At 42.0% G+C, this 21422-nt stretch overlaps 1 protein-coding gene across 3 annotated transcripts in view; it reads left to right on the forward strand.

Moving 5' to 3' along the window:
* Positions 1 to 21422, forward strand: part of arhgef10la (Rho guanine nucleotide exchange factor (GEF) 10-like a) — a 147406-nt gene that overhangs the window by 61156 nt on the left and 64828 nt on the right. For all 3 annotated transcript variants that reach the window (XM_065955063.1, XM_065955064.1, XM_065955065.1), the window contains one exon: positions 12809 to 12909. In XM_065955063.1, coding sequence (XP_065811135.1) covers positions 12809 to 12909 — 101 coding nt within the window. The remainder of the gene's footprint in view (positions 1 to 12808; positions 12910 to 21422) is intronic.

Genomic DNA, 21422 nt, shown 5'->3' on the forward strand with positions numbered 1-21422 from the left:
CAAACAAAACGGCAGCAGTTGCAGTTTAATTGCGCATGAATAGCAGGTTACCTTTTTCATTCTGAGAATCTTAAGTGGTTGTCGTAACATGTCAAAGTGTATCTTGGCAGTCGGCGTGACTCCTGAACGACTGAACGCCTACTTAGATAAGAACAAAGACACGAAGAAGAGAGCATATGAGGAGCCCAGAGTGCAGGACAGGAACTGGGAAAAGCAACAAAAAAAACCCAGCAGATTACAATGGATTCCAGTTTTGTGGCATCTGCTGAGGAAAGGATAAGAAAGGGAGACAGAGGAGGACAAAGGGAGAATGATTGAGATAGAGAAGCTGGAGCCCTGCTGAGAGGGACTAAGCAGGAGAAGGAGAGGAAGAAAGCAAAGAAAAGAGTGAGTGTTGATCGAAGCTCTCCGGTGAAAGACCTGGCTCGGTGCCGGCAGGGCAGCGGCAGTCAGAAGAGTGTGGGCCCTAATGCTTCAGAGCCACGGAGAATGTGACTGTGCCAAACCAAGCTAAAGTGACAGCTTGAGCAGCGGAGCTGTTCAGATCACTTCTCCCACATCTCCCAGCTTCCTCGTCGGCTGTCACACCAGGCCTGCAGGGCCAATCTGCTTACTCAGATGTTTGGTGGAGCCAGATGTCATGCTTACAAGATAGTCCCCGAATTCCCCTTCAAGGGGTACCCTATTTGCTGAATTCTTGTGATAACGTCATTAGCAACTGAGCTGATGAGGAGATTCCCCCCGCCCCTGCTGATGTCCAAGGCGTGTTTCAACATTTAAAACTAAAAATCCCTGGAAAGCCAATTCCACAATAGCCTTTTAACTATGTGATTCAGCGTTTATGTTCATATGAGGAAGCAACTGCAAAAGTATTAGGGATTACTTTGATGAAAACAAAAAACATTGTCAGTTTCTTAGAAGGGGACATATTATGAGAAATCCACTTGTACAGTCTTTTTGAACATATATTTGGGTAACCTGAGTGTCCAACGACCCACAAAATGTGAAATAAACCCATCCAGTCCTTTTTTTGTGGTCTGCATAAACCTTACAACACAGATAAAATGCTCAGTTTTAAATGTGCTCTCCTTGTGATGTCACAGTGGGATTCTGGTAAAAATAAACAACCCTCCCCTCCCCTGGTATCTCCACCCCCAGCCTAGAACAAAACTGTTGAACAGGTCAACAATTTTTATTCTCGCTACAGAGGTGTGATGTCAACTGGGAAAACTCAGGGGGGGGTTCATTGCATTTAAAGAGATACACACAACAAAACGGAGCGTTCTGAGAGAGCTGGTTTATACAGGGTCACAAACCTCCTCTGGTGCTTGATTCATGTTATATTTTGACCAAAGCACAGCACAGATGTTTGAAAAGGTGGAGAAGGAGTATAATATGTCCTCTTTAAAGTTCCAGAGACAACTCTTGGGATTGTTTATTGTTGCGGCCCCTGTGGACAAAAGGGGTACGTCATATCTCTTTGCTGATCTTCTCATGTTTGATCTCAATTATGAGACAATAGATCTCATAATGCTCATAACAATTATTTTTAGATGGTAGAACTTCTGCTTCCTCCTCTGATCCTGGATTTAATTAGACAATCAAATATCCCCTTTAGGGCTGCACTATGCTGGTGTTTATTTGCCAATCTCTCTGTGCTCAGCCAGGCAGATGTCTATCAAAATGTGATCGGTAATGCTCTACAGTGTTGAGAAACACACTAAACATCAAAATGAACTGCTTTTATTCTATCTAGGGGTTTCTAATGGTTCTGAGGTTTTATTTCTTTGCTTTGAAATCATTAAAGCTTGTCACTGTTTCCTGCAACATTTTCAAAGGCTTTTGAATATTGTAGAGTGAGACCTGTGCCCAGATCTTGCCCAGAGATGACCACAGTAGAGGTAAACTATAACAATGTCGGTGGAGAAAGATAAATCTCCTGTAGGGGGAAAAGAAACCCAATCCTGGTTGTGTGAAAGCAATTTAATTGAGGCTGGGCCTCAGTGTCGGGTGGCTGGACTGGCATAGAGCCTCAGGGCTGGGGGTGACAGGTGGCACAGCGGGTGCCCAAACCATTCTGACACTACCCAGGGTGCAGCAGTGGCAGATTGCATTGGAGAGCAGTGGGCAAACTGGCTCCATGTCCCATATACAAACACACCCACACAATTACACCCAGGCACATGCACAAACACACATTTGAGTTTTTCTCTTGTTGTCTGTTTTTTGTTTCTAAAATGGAAAGCACTCTACAGGAGACTTTGCTTTAAGAGACTCTTCTCACTCGATACATGTTCCCTCACTTTCCTCCTTATTACAGATGCACCTACACTAAAGCAAACATGAATGTTGCACAAGGATGCACACACACAAACAAGAGCACAAACACACACACACACTCGCATACATGAAGCCGAGTCTTTGCTCTGCTGGGGAGAGAGTAGGACCGCAGCAGGGACCCCCTGTACTGAGTTGGTCCCCTCCTGTCTGGCCGTGAGCGACTCTCTGCAGTCAGGCAGCACATCACAGCCTCCACACTGCAAACAGACTGAGGACGTGGAGAGAATCCTGACTGCTGCCTCAAAGGCACCAGCCTACGTGTGACAGCAGTTCATTAACATCCTCTTTTACCGCGTCTGCCGGAGCAACCACAGGCACAGATACACGGCAAGCCAAAGATACAGATACCACATTTCATACTTTAACCAAATGTGTTTGTTGCTTTATCCTCTATTCCCAGCAGCATGCATGAAGGAACAGTATTGTATTGTGAGCCTGAAGCCTCTTTTTTTCATGGTCCCTTTTATTGAGGCTGTGCAGGCTACCCTGCAAGGCGAATCGCAAACCTTTCATTCTCAGTCATATGATGGATTCAGGCTTCATATTCAGTTCATTCCTGCTGAGAGTCTTGTCCAAACAGACTCCTGAAGAGGATCTTGGGGGCCCTTTTGACCTTCCTTCAGTGTCTGGACGACATGAGGTTTCTCTTGATTGTCTAGGAGAAGAGGTGCACTGTGCATATGTGCATGGATCCTAATTAATTCTTAAGGAACTTTAATTTATGCCGACCTTTAGTGGCATCCACCCTCAAAGATAGTTTACTTTGATTTGTCCAAACTTTAAAATTTCCGCCTCTTGAAGGATTTATTTAATGTCAAACCAATGAGGGTTGAGCTACATTTCTATCAAGATGCTCACAGCGAAGAGGTCAAAATTGACGATCAAATTCAGCAGCATCATCTCTTGTCTCTGTTATTTTGTTCTCTGTTTTGTTTGAACTAGCTGTTTGGAGGAAACTCAGTAACTTAACTTAACTCCCCAAACTGATGTCCCAAAGACAGATTTAGTCTTCACCCTGTAGGCATCAAAGTGTGGCTGAACTGCACCATTCCTCTGCATCCACCACAACAATACCTGTATCATTTTCATCATTTATTTTGATCTCGAGACATCTTGCTGTTTTTTAAGACACAAGAACAACCACAGCACTCTCCTTTCACACAGTTCTCAGGTGCATCGGGGCCAGAGCTGGAGGGCATCTACGGTGGATTGTCTCAGGTCAACTGTTGTGGAAAAATGGTCTCTGCTTCAGTTATTAAAACATAAAGGAGAAATGTGTTTAAGGAGGTATTTCATCTGCTCTTCTTTGCTTTGTTCTCTACATTCATTTCTTATGTAGAAGAACTGTTTGATACAGATAATCAGCCTACACATGTTTACTTCATGGGGATCTTTTTGATTTGTTCACTCATGTTGCTTTACTACTAAATATCCTGATGGACGCCACGTGGCAAGTACAGTTTCATAATTGTTTGTAGATTTTTTTTTCTGCATAAATGAAGAAATATGCTCCAACTCTTGACTTGCTCTAGCAGGGAAATATCTCTAGCAGATGTAGCATCAACTGGACATTACATCCTGTTGTTTAGTGGTGCTATTTATGCTATTTTTAGGTGGTGAAAAATGGCCAATGGGAATGTGCAAGAAACTGCAGTTCCTTGAGTGTCCACGTGAGGCTGGTTTCAAAGCAGACACTCGTATGAGGGTGTCATTTAAAAATGCCTCTTTTTACAGCAGAAATTAACATGTTTACAGTGTGGTTCAAAAACAATTTTGGCCTGATTAGTTCTTCGTTTTCATCGGCACACACTGTACAGAGGGTACATTTTTTTTACAACTCTTCCGACCGCCACTGACCGGCTGCCAAAGCCCCCCCCCCCCCCCCAGCAACCAATGGGAGACGTCACTCAGGCTTTGTTTTCAGTCTATGGCTATAACAAGTGAATAACCATATGTTAGGCCCCAGTGATAAGATCCATCCATCCATCACTATAGAGGCCAACGTATTTTCTTCTTACACTATTTCCAATCTACTACTGTCTCTTCAACCGCTGACACATATGATACATAACAGTCACATGTTTATGGGTGGGCCACCAAAAATGTACTGAGGCCACTAAATTAAGAATTAAGGGGCTCAGTGCTTACAAACGCAAGTCTCTATCTTTGCAGCTATCATTTCCTCTTTACTTCATAGGTACGATAGTTGAACAAGACCAATGAGTTGCTGCATGAAACAACTTTTCATTGCTAATATCATATGAAACACATTTACACAAACACCATGATTACTATCTTCAATCCACAGATTGCAGCAAAGCTTTTGAAATAAATAAGATCTCCAGAAGGGTGTTTAGCACACAGATTTATTTGATGTCTTATACGACTCAGTGGTTAAAAGATACAGATCTGGGTCTTGTATAAGTAGTGACAACTCTGTATTATCTTGTGGCCATCAGTATAAAAAAGGCCAAAGCAGATTGAATGCATGTTCATTATCCTGTGACAAAGTGTGTTAAAGTGCTCTTAGTGGCTCAGTGTGTGACAGCATATAGTTAGTTGTTGAAAGAAAGGAGTGCGGTGCTGGAGATATAACCACTGGGTACTCAATCAAGCACCTTCAACTTAAACGATGACTGCTTGACCTGCGTTTTCCTCACAAACAGATTTATAACACAAGTCACAGCACAGCATGTATTGACTCTACAGATATGATATGTGAGTGTGTAAATGCTCACACTTATTGTCCCATGTTACTACAGTATATTCAGAAGAAAGGTTTGTATGTGTACTTTTATTTCCATCCATTGATTCATGAACTTGGACTAGACAGACTGATACTGAGATCCTGCCCATACCAGAGAAATTAAAATGACAAAAATGCTATTGGAGGAAAATTACTTATCACTGACATTTAGTTAGCTTGGACTAATATTACATTCTAGACTCGCATTGTTGCTGTTTGTTATTATCACACAATTTACCTGAAACAGACATATTTTATTTAGTATTTTCGGGCCATTTTTTGTTTTTGTTAGACAGGACAGCTGAAGAGAGAAAGTTAAACATGGGTAGGAGAGAGAGTGGGGGGGATGAAGGGCCGAGGTCGGATTCGAACCCACGGCTGCTGCGACGAGGACTGGAGCCTCTGTACATGGGGTACGCAACATTACTGCTAGGCTATCAGGCTCCCCAAAAATTGATAATTTTTGAGAAAGCAAATAAAAAAACTAGTCCAAAATCGGATACCATGTCATACCATACCATACATCCCAATACAGGGAATCTGTGATAATTGATATAGTGCAAGTCAATCTTATACAGCACAACATTTGATCAACGGATGGCAAGGTGGCTAATGATACGATACGATACAATATGATTCGATCTGATACACGATAAAGGGCCAATAAAAGCGAGAATATAAAGATAAAGAAATCAGGCAGAAAATTAAGTATTGTTATTCACTGACGACATTGAGACAACAGACGAATAAAGACAGACCACTACTGCAAGTCGCAACTCGCGCAGCGCCATGCCTGAATCCACTTTCAGTCTATCTGTGTGTGTTTCTCTGACCGATTGTCAAATCCGTTCAGAACTAGTTCAACAAACTCCAGTAGGGACTCTGAACTGTCACCTTTAACTCCTCTCAGTATTTGCAGAGCAGACTTTCAGGGTGGAGGTGAACTGAAGGATGGGTGCATGACAGACTGCCACTCAGCACTCACTCCTACATCTGTCCCGTCCTTGTGCATTAGTGTCACACGTGTGCCTCGGCACTGACCTGCTCCCATAAATCAGCCAGAGTAGAGTCCTCGCTTGCTTCTCTCCCCCCTCGCTCCACTCTGCCCTCTCTTCTCTCCCCTCCTTTTTTTTTTTTTTTTTTCACTCGCTTTACATCTCTGCTCTCCTCATCTCCCCTCTGCCAGCATACCCGAGTCTAGTTCTCCATTCAGGCAGTGCACCACACCTGCACTGCGGCTGTCAATCAGCAGGCGGGAGGGTGGAATCGAAGGTTCCTCTCAGTTTAGCATGTCTGAGGCCGTGTGGGCATGAAGTGTTACCTTAGGATTCCCACCAAGTGAGTAGTTTTATTCGCATCGCACGCTGTCTCTCCTTCTGTCTTTGGCAAATTGCCTCTGCTATGTTTAAGCGGCGAATGGTATGAATGACACCTTTTTTCGTGATAGCTCTACTTTTTTTAACATGTCAAGAAAGTTTGAGATCTTACTTCTTACTTGTCTGCAATCTCTTTCTCCTATATGAGAGCTTCTAGCACTGCCTTTTTCCTTCCTTCCTCTATATGAAATGAGAAATGAATTTGGAGCGGGCAGCGGCAGGTATCACAGAAGCAGAATTTCAGGCTGTGCACAGTTCTTCACTCTATTACCTTCTAATGATGTCTGAATGTGAAATTGTCTTCCTTTCCGCGCTCAAGAGAGCCCAACCTCCAACTTTTTATGCTCTCTTTTTTCTTTCTTTCATCACCTCAGAATCACGGTGGAATAGTTATACAGGTGACTGAAGCGGGGCCATTATTTTGAAGAGCTGCTTAGTGCTTTAAAAAGACATCTCATCCTCTGCCAGACAGCGTATTTGTAGTTCAATGAAGGCTGATCAATCAGCACAACAGAATGCTGCTGTCAATGGCTGAGTCATTGCTAACGCGGGGCCCATGCTGCCAGTCTCACTTTAGTCTGCTCTGCATTAAGAACATTTTATGTTAGTAGACAGAAGAGAAAGTCAAATATTAACACACAGGCATGGCTAGTGGTCTAATAAGCTGAAAGGGAAATTGACAAAGTACTTGCTGAGGGAAGCAATATGTTTAGCTTTAAATTGAAAACTGAAACGATAAAGGCTGCTCTGAAAAAGTTGACTTTGCATTAGTTTGTTTCAAAAGTCTGAGTCAACTAAGTTTTATTGGTCAATAAGTCACAGAATCCTTAAATTTTATTTGTTGTCTGTATGTATTTGTTGTCAAAGACCCAGACGTGCAATGTTATCAGTCAAGCCTTCCCCATAAAGAAAGTTCTTCCAGTGTGCTACATGTGACCCGGTCTGTATTTGTATTTTGTTTTGGGATGTGAGTCAGTAAAGCAAAGTAGCAGGACATGAACAAAGTAACAGGTGCATTCGCTCACTTTGGGTTGTTACAGTTTCAGCTTTGCCTCGAGTACAGCGACCAAGAAAAGGGTCGTGCAAATTTTTAATTGCATCGACTTGGTAAAGTACATGTTTTATGCAAATTTCAGCAGGATATCTCACTGCCATTTTTAAAAACCTTGGCTAGTTGGAGAGCTATTTAGCATCTATCAAAAGCCTATTGAATCAAGAAGGTTCTTCCACTTTAAAGAATTAGCAGTTACAAACAATACAACAGCTAACTGAATGAAACTTAAGAGGCTCCACTACAATAGCTAGTGAGCAGCTAAAAGACATGCTACAGCTAACTGAATAAACCTAAAAAACAGTGACCCCCACAACATTTCCTTGTTGGCTCCAGCTAACTGAATAGACCCCATGAAGACACCCAACTACATAAGCTAGTGAAAGCACACTGACTGAGCCTAAAGAAATTCAGAAATCACATTATTTTACTGTAGCTACTGTAGGTAGCAGCAATGAGACAGTCTAGAGACACAGAGGTGTCCTAACAAAAATAGCAAGTTAGCAGCTACAAGCCGGGCAAATTCTAACTTATTTAGCCTAAAGGAAACTAGCAGTTGCCCAGCATGAGAGGGAGAATGTTAAGCTGTGTTATAAGAAAATATTAACAAATGTTTTTTATTTTATTTTTCTCCCCCGACACATTCAATATTATCAGCAACTTTGCCGTCACATTGTCTAAAACTGGCAGCTTTCCTTGCACATGCTTGTAAAGTCTACATCGAAACCGTTTCATAATTATCTGTCATGCTCTTCAGTTTTAAAGTTGTTGCTATTCACTTTCTTTTTCACCCCTGAATTCCCTGAATGTCTTGTTCATGCAACACAAACCCAGTAGGACTAAATCCATCCTATGTTCATTAACAGATATTTGTTAGTCTTACGATGTGTCTCTCACTTTGGCAAAGAAAGTGAAATTCCCCTGTAAAACACTTAGCACTGGGAGAGGCCTTGCATTTTTGTGGCCAATTTGAGTATTGACTTTTTGCTATCGACTTTGGCCGTGTTGTTTCAGTAGCCTTTGAGACCACCTTAAATCACTCCTATTAGACCTCCTCGTGGTTATCTCTTAGTCATTTCAATTTTTAGAATCCTTTGTATCATTCAGGTAGAGTGACATTTACCCATTTTCTTTCCCAACCCTTATTTTTTTGTCCTGGTACATTCAGTAGCATGTCTTTCTCTCGTTCCTACCTCAAATAATAATAGAGCTGCCTGACTGAGCAGATGGAAAAAGGCATACCTGGTAAATATGTCAACCAGCAGACAGCATAAAAGTAAAAGTTTTTGTTGTCACAAAACTGAGAAACTAAAATCAGCTGCTTCGAAACACAATGGCCTTTACCGAGACATACAAAAAGAATGACTATCCTCGAGCTATCTTTGTTCAGAAAAATATCACACTTGGCACCGTGGAGGGAGACATGAACACAAGTCTGTCTCAGAGTTCTTACGTTTGGGCAGCAATGAAAGATGGAGCTATAAAAACAGTGTTTGACTGACATTTATTTGTTTACCTGAAGTCTTCTTTTTGCTTTGTAGCCTAATGTTACCTAGATACAATTTGTAGCTCTTTCAACATGAAGAGAAAGACCTGAGGTTGGATAAAGGAGACAGGACATCCTATGGCTATCAGGTTAAACTGTTGGAAACTCAAATGTAGTCTTCAAGTCTTCAGATGAGCCGTCAGTGGCTCTGAACTCCTTGTCTCCACATGTGTACCTTGATAGCAAGAATTTGATGAAAGAATCATCTGATACTAACTAAATCTGAAATAATATCTGGATAATATTAATTTCAAATTTCCAGAATCAGACTGACCCTATGTCAAGCCCCATCCTCCTTAGGGCCCTGAGTTCGCAGTTGAGAGTTATGTGTTTGTCTTACTGGAAGTAGCCCAGCAACAGTTGCTATGAGAGGGGGCTCTCTGATTGTTGGTCAGCTAACCAATCAAACAGCCAGCAAAGGATCAATGGAAAGATATTATTATTATATTATTATTAGGTATAAGGGTAGATATTTCTATATATGTGCCAGTTCAGCAAAATTGGCTTATTTTTTAACTGCTGTAGGTTTATGATAGCTGGAAGGACACAATATATTAGATCACAAACATTAACATTACTTTACATATAGCATAGCATATTTTACTCACACATCCAATACTTTAGAAAACAGACATCAACACATGAAGCAAAATGAAACACACTTCAGGTTATATTAATGTTATTTTTGTCAGAAATATGCATTTCTCCTCTACACAGTATCAAAGCGACAACAGATTTACTGTCAAAAACATCTAAGTTACCATACAGGGTCAGAGGCAAAATGCAAATTCCAGAATAAAGATGTGTCCTCTGACATGAAACACAAGGCCTTGAGCAAACTAAATTCACATGATTTACTTTGAAGAGGAAGACGGGACGTTTTTCAACTCTGGTAAGCTTTAAATTATACATTCATAATGGATATACATACATACATTAGCACTCAACATCTGTCTCTTGAGGATTAAATCATCCGTTTTCCGTTCATTACACTTTTGAACCCCTTACTTTATTATGAAATAGTAATCTCAGAGTTTGCTGTTTTTACTGTGATGCCGTGTATTTGGAGGATAAAGGAATGTTTCTTCAAAACGCTATGTTTTCAATGTCAAATGCTCACCCCCTGCAGACTTGAAAGGTGTCTCTGAAAAGTTTGTAGTTCCTTTTCAAAAGGATGGCAGGTGCAGTCGGCTTGAATTCATGGCTTTTACAATGGATACCAACAGTGACCCAGTTTGCGGGGGGAAAGAGTTCACAGAAACTTTTCATACCACCACTGCAGCATGACAAACTTCACCTCTGTCCATTTGTTATTTTGGTATTCTTTACCTTCTTCACCATTATTAAACCAGATAATTTGGTCTTTATCAAACAAGGCTGCAGATCTGCAAAATGACCATGATCTGTCAACACAGTATTATATAGTGGAGGACTTTTTTTAATGCAAAACACACCTGGGAGAAGAAGTAAGCCTTTGAAACTCATTGTTATTGTTTTGAAATATTTGCAGTTTGGTTAAGTTAAGGCATAAAAACTTCTTATTTAAGTTGAGCTGAGAAAAAAAAAATGTTGGATTTGTCCCAGCCGAGTTTGTACTTGAAACAGTGTTTCATTGTATTTAAAGTCTATGATTTAACCACTTGAAATGCGACGTGGGTTAAGTTTGATCCTTGGCACCTAATGATGTCCATCAGGAAACAAGGGGACAGACATTTACGAGTGTGTCCCTTTTTTATTTTTTTCCCTTGCTGAGATTGTTGGGGTACTCTAGTTTTGTGTTGTTGAAAAAACAGCAATTCAGGAGCAACAGCATGGCAGGCTTTGGCAGGCCATAAATGTTTCAAACCGGGTCTCACAACTTACCAATTTACAATGTAATAAAGGTCAAAAACAGACGGCCATTGATTTGTACGATCCCATTGTCACTTGACCCAACCCTAGATCAAAGCCTGCACAGAATGCAGTTCTGCAAGACAGCTGAAACGAAGTTCCACCATCATGGCATCTTTTTACTTCCTCATTGCATTCACAAAGTCATTAAAATTGGTGTCCCAGTGTGAGGTTTGAAATTCCATTACAGCAATGGGGATCAGGGGTGGAACGACTTTGCCCCACCATTCTGCCCACATGGGTTACACATTGCCGGTGATGCGCAACAGGCATATATATATATATATTACCTGGTGATATGCAAGAGCCAACTTTAACTTGTGTATCCAACGTCTTTCAAGCTGTCAATATTGACTTTGGTTTTCCACTGGACTCTTAAGTCTGATCGCTTGGGTGACGAGACAAACCCAGAATTTGTAAAGGATTCCAGTGATCAGGTTCCCAATTGACTTTCAGTTGACATGTTTCCATTTTTCCATGTTGACAGTATATCATTTCCACACAAAAGTTGCCAAACCACTTACAGCTGTGAAAAGAGAGTGGGGTATGTGATGTAGTTCTGTGAGACAAGGCTGAAGTGCCACGCAAAAATGTATGAGGAATGTTCGGTTCATTATATACTGTATATCAGTTAACGGGTGTGATATATGACTTTTTGAATTAATGCAAATCTCATTTTTCCAATTAGTAAAGGAGTAGTAGGTCATTGCATGCAACAGGACTAATTAGCAGTTTTTTTTATACTTTAATACGTTTGTGTATCTTACAAGACAGAGGCTCAACCTTTCAAAATTTGATGCTAAGAGACTCAACCTTGACTTGTTCGAATGAATGAATGGTACAAGACGAGCCAAACCATTAAAAATATTACCCTTTCTTCTTGTCTTTCTTCTTAAATGCCCCTCTCTTCCTCTGCCACTCACTACTCAAACATGTTCTTTCCTTCTGTGTCTGAGCTTGAAGGGGCACAAAAACCCTTCACTGATCAGAGCCTGTGCTGGTCCTGTTAATCCCAGCAGGACTCAAACATTAGCAGCACTGTAAGAGTCTGAGTCCACCTACACACTGTGACCATGCTGCGCGGTCATCGCAACCTGCACTGAATTTTGACCTGAAATCACAGAACCCTTACGGACTGAACCTTTGTAAAACTACAAGCAGGTCTTTTGATAGAAAGGAAAGTCTTGATTTATCAAAGGTTAAGTGCCATGAATTAAAAAAAAAATGGTTGCTTCCCTCTTCCTCTTTATGTATTGTCATGCTTCCTTTTCTTATAAAGCACATTGGCAGTACATTTCCATAACGACAGTTGTTCTTCACCATGAAAGTCCTCCACTTTCCTTCTCTCTTTGCAACTATCAATGCCGTTTTGTCTTTTTTTCCACTGCCTTCCTTTGAACTCTTACACAAGTGTTACACTAGCATTCAGAACCAAATTTAAACCATTGAAACAAACAACTATCTCAAAGCGGATACCAGGGTTATACACTTGTGGTGGTACGGAGAAAGAATGAATTCCATAAATCATTTAAAGCTTCGAAGGATGTTTTCTGTAGATGAACAACCTTCACTTGAGATCCCCAGCTCCTGCAGCCACATGTCCAATGTGTCCTTGGGCAAGACACTTAACCCCAAGTTGCTTCCGCTACGACGGCGGTGTATAAATGTGTATGAATGGGGACGGTTATTACTGATGAACACTTTACATAGCAGCCTCTGCTATCAGTGTGTGACTAGAGAAGCGCTATACAAGCTCAAGTCCATTTACCATTTATCATAAAATCTGGGCATGAAAAAAAGACGGTTTTTCAACCAATATGTGATCTTTTAAATGTGTGTTTTTGTGTCTTCTCATCCAGGTCCGGACGTCCTGTCAGCTTCATGGTGGTCCTCAACACTCCCAACCCCCTCAGTAAGATCTCCTGGGTCAACCGTCTGCACTTGGCCAAGATAGCACAACGTAAGCGCACACACACACACACACACACACACTCACACACTCACAGGCATAGACACACAGGGAAAGGGATTACTCCGTCATTCCTATTTAAACAGAATGATGTAATGCAGTGAAATGTAATGACAATGTATTAAGGCAGCGGCTCAGACATACCACAGACGCACCATCAGTGTTCCCTTCACTCTCTATTTGCTAAGTGCACGCGCCTTGTGATGACTTCTAAAATCAGAGGAAGAAAATGGAGATTCTCTTCAGGGTCGTCTGAAGTTTACATGTCGAGGATGGAAGCAAACTGCTTTGGCAATTTGAAATGAATAACCTTGACTATCTTCCATGAAAACATCAATGAATTAGGAAAGTTTTTTTTTGCCAAGTGAGCGCGGCCGTTACCTACTATTTCATGAAAAAAGCATTAATTTCAATGTTGTACGACCAATTATTTTTACTGCGATGGATCCCTTTTTTTAAGCTCTGGTTGTCTGATTTATGGTGGTCAACATTCATGTTGGAAAAGATTGGCCAGACCGTGCCCAGCAGGGTGCAGCACCGTTCTGTATTTTATCTTCCCAACCTCTCTCCTCCAACCCTTGCCTCGCTCTGCCCGGGCCCTAAGCCCTACTGTGCAGTCTGACCCACTATAGGAGGTCTTCCTCTCTGGGCTTCATCAATGCGTGCTGTCATCCAGTGGTGAAAACATACATACATTAATCTTGTTATTTTGCCATGTTGGTACGCAAATCCAACCCACTCACCACCTCAGCCCCCTCCACCCCGTCCCTTCCCTGAGCTCTGCGTCGCCTTAAGCGCCCTTCCTTGTCACACGCGCTCTATTCTGGGTTTGTTTTGGGGGCGGTATGTGTCTCAGCGCCAAGTCTGTGTGCTCCGATCATATTGTTGTGGCTTCCCACGTCCCATAGGCCATTGCTGTAAGCGAGGCACAGAAGTATTTGAGGTTTGAGAGGAAGTTATTGGTTATTGGTGGATTAAAAGGACACTCGTTTAAATGTCTCGCTTAGATGAGTGGCCGGAGATGTATCTTTCGATGTTTTTAATACCCAGGCGTTGCCTTCAGAGGATCAGTGACACTTAATGTGGACAAAGGTCAAGATGTTTGCAATTTACAGAAGATTTCCTCCCGGGTGTCTTGCGATTCTCAATCTGTGCACAGTAAAAGAAGAACACTGGATACTGCTGGCCTTACAACCACAGTGGGGGTGTGGAAGTGCAGGAAGCATACAGTTTATATATGTTACAAATGTTACAATTCACTTAGCAGACGCTTTTATGCAAAGCGACGTACATCAGAGAGTAAGTACAACACTAATCCATTCATACACCGAAGCAGTGGGAGCAATGCAGGGGTTAAGTGTCTTGCCCAAGGACACATCAGACATGTATCTGTGGACTCTGCTGTGGATCTTGCTGTGTACAGTTTGTGTCAGAGTGGCATCAAAAACATCAGGCTGAGGAGTGCAGAGGAAGCCGTGATGGCAGAGAAGTGCAGCATCACTATCTCGTCATTGTTGCGCAAACCTTTATGAGCAACAAGGCAGACCTGCTAAGGTGGACAGCGGCATATTCAGGCCTTTTACCTGAAGGCCCTGACGCACCAAGCAGACGGCAAAAAACTAGTGATGAAGAAGGCTGACTGAGGCATCGTGAGACCTCGTTCGGCAAAGAACGCCTTTGTCTTGGCAAAGAAAATGGCACTTGAACACACCGCAAAGACTACAGCCGGCCACCACGTACGTTCTCAATTGCGTGAGAGAAAATAGCTCTCCATTCAAGCAGGCAACGGTGGTCTGTTGTTATGATACGAGAAGACCATTTTAAAGATTTATTTTTGGGCTTTTAAAGGAGAGATAGGACGGTGGATAGAGATGGAAATCAGAGTGAGAGAGAGTAGGGAATGACATGCAGGAAAGGAGCCACAGGTGGGATTTGAACATGGGACGCCCGCTTGGAAGACTGTAGCCTCCATACATGGGGCGCGAGCACTAACCAATGCGCCACCAGCGCCCCAGAGAAGACCATTTTCACACCGCTGTTGTTGCTCGCCACTTGTATTATAGGTACTTCTAATTGAGATTAATGTCTGAAAAAAGTTGAAAATGGCGCTGGTGTTGTCAGCCCTTGGGCTTTTAGTGGAAAAAGAAAAGAAGAGGCGGAGGCAACAAATAAGGAGAAACCGCACTAAATGGGTGAAAGCATGGATACTACAGCGGCATGCTCAAGGAGCTTTTCCTGAACCTGTGTCGAGAGCTGGAGAGAAATGAAACCTCCGAACAGCCAATCAGAGTACTCCTCTCACCTATTTACCGGCGGACTAAAAGCTATTGCACAGTTCAAAGGGTGGCCGACACCATTAACTGCATGTACAGCTGAAGGAGGAACAATCAACAGATTAGGAGTTTTTTTTAAAAAACACATTTTTATAATTTATGTGGCCTCCACTAGAAAAAAAAAACTCCAAATAAACATTTATTTAAATGTCTGGCTTTCATTAAAAGTTTAAATGTGGAAAACGCAGCCTGAACACCCTGAAGACAAGCGATAAAATGCTATCAAAATGTAAATATTGCACAGCTTTCCCTCTCACATCGCCTGACTCTATAATGGTACATCTGTCAGCATCAATCTGTCTTTGTCAGTGCTATTCAACCACCTTGTAGCCCCGAGCACTTTCCTCAGACAAGACGCTCCGAAGATAAACGTACAAATCTTTGCCTTTCCCGAAGTTAAAAAAGTTTCTCATCGCTCGACTGATCAGGGGGAAATTGACACATCTCAGACGGTTAGGTTTTTGGGCCTTTAGCCAGCGCTGCTTTTCCTGGGCATGTTACCACGAGAACAACAGCTTCGATCCCTCCATCAACCAACATGACAAGCAGCCAAGTGTAAAGAGAACAAGCTGCGAGGTGCAAGGAAAGTAATAAGCAGGCCGAGTGAGGACGGGAAATAAAATAAGGAGGAGTGAGAAAAAGAGAAGAGCACTCTTACCCCAGAGGAATAAGGAGAGAGGAGGGGAATCGTGATTTCTGTGTATCAAACTCCAGACTGATTCGAGTAGTGCAGCTGCTGAGAGAATAAAAAGACCATCCTGTTTCACTCAGATGATGATCACTCATCTTTTGCTTTAAAAGCAAAGTGTGTAATACTTTCCACATAAATACAGCAGAAATCAAGTACATGTATATCCTCTGTACACGTCTCTGAGTCATGACTGTCTACAATGAGTGAGAAGCTCGAGTCCCGCTGGCTGTGATGTTGTCAGAGCCGTGTTTACATCATGTTAACATGGATGGGACGGCTGGCTCCTCCTCTTGTGTATAAAAGCTGTTTAAGTGAAGGACTAGAGAAAAGAAGAACATACTCACTGATTATTTATTGAATGCAGTGTGAAGCTACGAGCTAACTAAAGTTTGCTAACATTACCATGCTAACACAACGATGCAAGCCAAAGGTGATTGCAGCTCGAGAAGAGGACAACTTTTTTCCGCCGCATGTGCTTAAAGGTGCTTAATTATGGTGCGTTCTAATTTGATAACTCCTTTGTGTGAACGCGAGTGGAGAAAGGTTGGAGATTTGTCGATGTAGGATTGACACCGTGTATTTCTCTTAAATTCAATACTGAGGTTTTTGTAAACATCTTTGTGATCTGGGATGATTCACACTTCATGGATTATACCTTGTTGTAGAATTAGATAACTCCCTCCTTCCAGCTAATATGAAATATATGTCGCTCTTTTGTCATGCATCATTGTTAGGTGGGGATGTTTTTGCTGTAAATGTTCAATGAGGAAATTGTAAGACAGAATCTGGATTTTTTAAGAATTTATTTGGTGGAGGTCAGACAACACAAGAACAGAAGACACATGGCTGACAAACTTCTCTTGTTAACAGTGTTGCTTATATTCTGTTAGCAGGTACAGGATACACTTCTAATAGGCTAGAAAGAACACACTTGGCTCCTCTCCAAATATACCTCTGCTGCGAGATGAGATCTCTTTCACATGTGTATTACAGCTACACCAAAATGACCAAGATGAATGAATTCATGAAAATTCGTTCTAACAATCATGTATGCTTGCAGTCCGAAGTCCTTACCAGCCACAACTGATCATGGAGTGAGATCTCAAATTGCTTTATGAATTACATACTCTATGTCCAAGCCCCATACTCCATCAATCCTCCACATCTGCAACCACATGTACCCTAACAAACTGAGGTTAATAGAGATGTTAATTATGATTAGCTACAGATTGGTGAGGTCACAAACACAACATTTACAGCCTGCCAACTTTGACCTGAGTGACAAAACATTTAGCAGACATAAAAGGGGAGTGACCCGCCTGTACAGCATTTATTTGTTCATTGTTTATAGTTTATACTGTATTTAGCTCATACTCGGGACAGTCACAGGAAGGAAGAGGCCCAGCATGGTTTTGGATTGTTGATGAATTCATGATTGTGAATGTCAATGCTTAAGGTCAACTATAAAACAAAAAACAGTTGATAGCAAAATGCTCTGTGCACTGTTTTTATTATGGAAAACACAAGTCGTTAAAATTCTGTTTTTATTTCTGGGCCGAACTATATTACATTTTGGAGAGGCGCAACCTGTTTGAACTTTATTGTTGGAGTTATTTTGTGCTCAAGATGTCAAATTTAATAGTGCAAAATTAGGAATTCAATATTCATGAAAAATGTTACATTTTTATGGCATTAAGTTAAGCATCAGGACCACATACAGCTGAAGAGACCACTACAAAAATATTTATCTGGTTCTCTTATTTATAGGTTTATGTAAAAAATTTAAAAAGTAAAATTATAATTTTTTCATTCAGTTTTTTTTTTTAAATCACAACTGTTTAACATACAACAAAAAGAGAGGCAGTCTGTAATAATTATTTAAAAAAAATCAGAATACGAATTTTTACTTAAACGCATAGTGTGTAAATTCTACCACCAGGGGGCTCTCCATCAAAACAATAACAAAAGATGACGTTGAGGCTAGCGGGGGGAATCATGGGAGTGATTCTCTCGAGCTAATCTATCCAAGTAAAATTTACATGCCATTTTTATCACAGCAGCACATACAGCAACATCAGACTTTTGTGTGACATTTTGCCACTCTTTGTGCAAAAATGCAAGCACCTGTTCACCATATCACTGCCTCCTTAAGTAGAATGAAGTGCACAAATGCAAAAGTTTAACCAACACTGGAATATAATATCTTCCATGCATGCAGAGATGCTGATTTAAGAATCAGTTGGATTGGTCTCTGGATTGGTTTTTTCCACAGTTGTGTAACACTTTGCTCACGACCATACATACGCAGTAGTCAGTGGGACATGCTGGTGCTTGTCATGATTCATTTTAAATCAAATGGAGGCGACGAGGGCGGGGGTGATGGATTTCATTGAATCCCTTGGGGAAATAGATCATCACCAACCTGGTCATGATGACAATTACATGTTAATTGTATTACACCCACACTTTGCCTTCCCATTTAACCAAATGTAATTACAATAAGCGAGTTGTTGATTTAATTTCACGGATGGCGTACTGAAACCAAGGCTTCCTCGTCGTTGTGGGTGGAGGCAGTTCCGGCCTGTTCTCAGGGGAGACCTACAGTCGAAAGAGCAATCCAAACGCATCGATCCATGGTCTTGTTTGGTTTGAAATGGGAACCATGTTCCTAAGCGTCCCTGAATGGTGGACACCACAAATAGCTAATGTTCTCATGCATGATTTAGTGAGTGATTAGACATCACAAAACTAATTTTCCCAGACTCATCTTCACACCAGTGTTTATCCTGTTACCTCGATTTAGAGGAAACACAGTGATATCCCTCTGCAGTGCTTTGCAGCCTTCCCTGCTCCATATGTGTGATTATCAGTGGCTTTTAGAGACATGCCTGCACGCCATGTTAAAGTCACATCAGTGTACTTCCCATTCACAATGCCTTGTTTATTCTGTGAGGTTTCCACTGAAATCTTTTGCATCTCTGTAAACTCTCCAGCCTGTGTTGCTGCAAATGTTGCAGGAAATGCATCAAAGTGTTAAAGTGTGGGGGCAGCTGTGGCTCAGTTGGTAGAGTCGTCGAGGGTTCAATCCCCCGCTGGGCAACATGTTCGATGTTTCCTTGGGCAAGACACTTAACCCTGAATTGCTCCCGCTGCTGAGGCGGCGGTGTATGAATGGGATTAGTTATTTCTGATTGATGATACTACATAGCGACCACTGCCATCAGTGTGTGAATGGGTAGGTGTGACATGCAGTGTAAAGCACTTTGAGTAGTCGGAAGACTAGAAAAGCTCAAGTCTATTTACCATTTACCATTTAAACTGTCCAGCCAATAGGAATTGAGGATTTGAATATTTTGCAACTCACAACGGCCAACGACAAACTCACAGTATAAACTCGGTCCTCGGCGAGGCACTTTGAGTGTGGGCTAGTGCACGCAAGGGGTAGAGAACAAGCCGGGAGACAGGGAGGCTGTGATTGGTTCATCAGATTGGTACCTCGTGGCAGATATTGGTCAAAGTTTTTACAGGCTTACAACTGCTAGATGACAGAGTTTCTTCATTCCTTTTTCAGAGCACATGAGTTATTAATTTCTGTCAGGCGAACCTAAGGCGAATTTCAACCAAATTCTTAAAAGTTTTAATCTGCAGATGTAGCTGCGACATTTGGCCTTTGGGTGACATTGTGTGTCACGGCTCTGTGTCTCACGGATTTTTGTACTACGGCACGATGTTAATGCTGCTCTAGTAGTCGAGCTTCACCTGACATAATATGGCAGCTGTGCCCTATAAGACACCTTCCCAGTAAACAGCGTTCGTCACTTTGTGTGTGCCGTGGTTATGAGGCCTTGAAATAAAAGAGGAGAATTAGCCCACGGTGGTGCTACGCCGGGAGCCCCTGGGTCCATTAAAACTTGGTGTGCCGCTGCATCTTTTATGGCTCCTCAGACTGGCCCTACTGTTTCTAAAGGGTCTTCTTGAAATAGCCAGAAGCGTTGCCTAATTAATGGAGTTTCTCACTGCAGAATTAATTGCTTCCTGCCGTGCAGTCCCAGAACTTTCAGACGGGGTTAAGGCTGCAGTCTTTGATGGCCCTCACAAGAAGAACAAGAGGCCTTCAAATCACGAGAGATTGCCGCTGAGACAGAAACAGAAAGAATGCATGTGGAGGAGGGGGAGAGAGACAGAGCTGTTGTGGTTGTGTAGGAGTATGTGTTTATGTGTGTACGTGTAGTGGGGATGGGGGTCGGGGGGTAAGGGGGTGGAGGGGTGGAAGGATGATTGAGACAAGCAATCAGTCCCACTGCAGGGAACAGAGGGCAGGCAGGGGGCTGTTGCCTGTGGTTACTCTGCTAAGTGTGCCGGTCTTTTTTTTTTTTTGGCTTTCTCTCTCGCGCACACGGATCAATAGATGAGTGGAGTGCGGCTTGGAGGTGCTGGCACACACTCCCGACACGCCTTCTTAATCCACTGTGTGATAACCTGTGCTATACTGATGTATACCACGCAGGGGAGGGGAGGGGGGGGGGGGGGGGGGGAGAAAAACCCACTCTACAGGGGTTTAAGGGGTGCCTGCAAATGCTTTACTTACATTAGCCCATGGATGGTGAATGCATGTATTCTCTAGGGATATTTTTCTCTGCGTCTGGTCATTCCTTTTGTGTGCACGTTGTCCGGTTGTTGTGTGCTGTTTTGTTAGTTGACTCAATAAAGAAGCTGGGTACATATCCTTTGAATTTAAACATTTAACAGAAGCCTCCCCCTGGCGTAAAAGAAAAAAAAAGGAATTCATGCTGTATGTGCTGGAAGGATTTTCTCTTAGCCTAAAAAAATTAATCTGTCATACAGTGAAGATTATCTCCCTATCTCGCTGTGCTCAAACATGGGAAATGTTTACGATAAGTAAACATTATAACGGATTTAATTAACAGATCCCACACTCGCATTGATCCATGGGAAATATCAATTGCACTGGTGTATTTAATTAGTTTATATCTTTGCCCTTTGTGTCAGCGGGGTTGATAGAGCGGCATGCTCTGCAAATTAATCTTCATCAGCAAAAGACTTGAAACAAAAGCATGATTGGAATGAAGAAAGTGAGAAAGTAAATCTCCTTGCTTAGTATTCCAGCCGCAACACCTCCACAGATGATGTTGATCTGCTCACTTATTGTACAGTAGCTGGAGCGCAGGAGTGCACAGTAGATAAAAAAAGTGACCTCAACCTTTTCGCTGCTGGAGTCTCATCATTCATATAGATTGCCTTTAATTAGCATCGTAGATGAATAAACTGCAGCACCACAGAACTCACTGGGATTTCTTTTTCAAAACATTAACCAGCGCTACATTTGTCATGTTAAATGTTACAGAGTGCAGTTTTTTGTTTTGGTATTGTTAAATTAAAATGACCAGAGGAGTTAGCTTTGACTATAATGAGTTTTTTTTTTTTTTTAAATAATGTGAGTGTGGCTGGTTGTGTCTCTA

Source organism: Labrus bergylta, chromosome 5, assembly GCF_963930695.1.
Source record: "Labrus bergylta chromosome 5, fLabBer1.1, whole genome shotgun sequence".
NCBI lineage: Eukaryota > Metazoa > Chordata > Actinopteri > Labriformes > Labridae > Labrus > Labrus bergylta.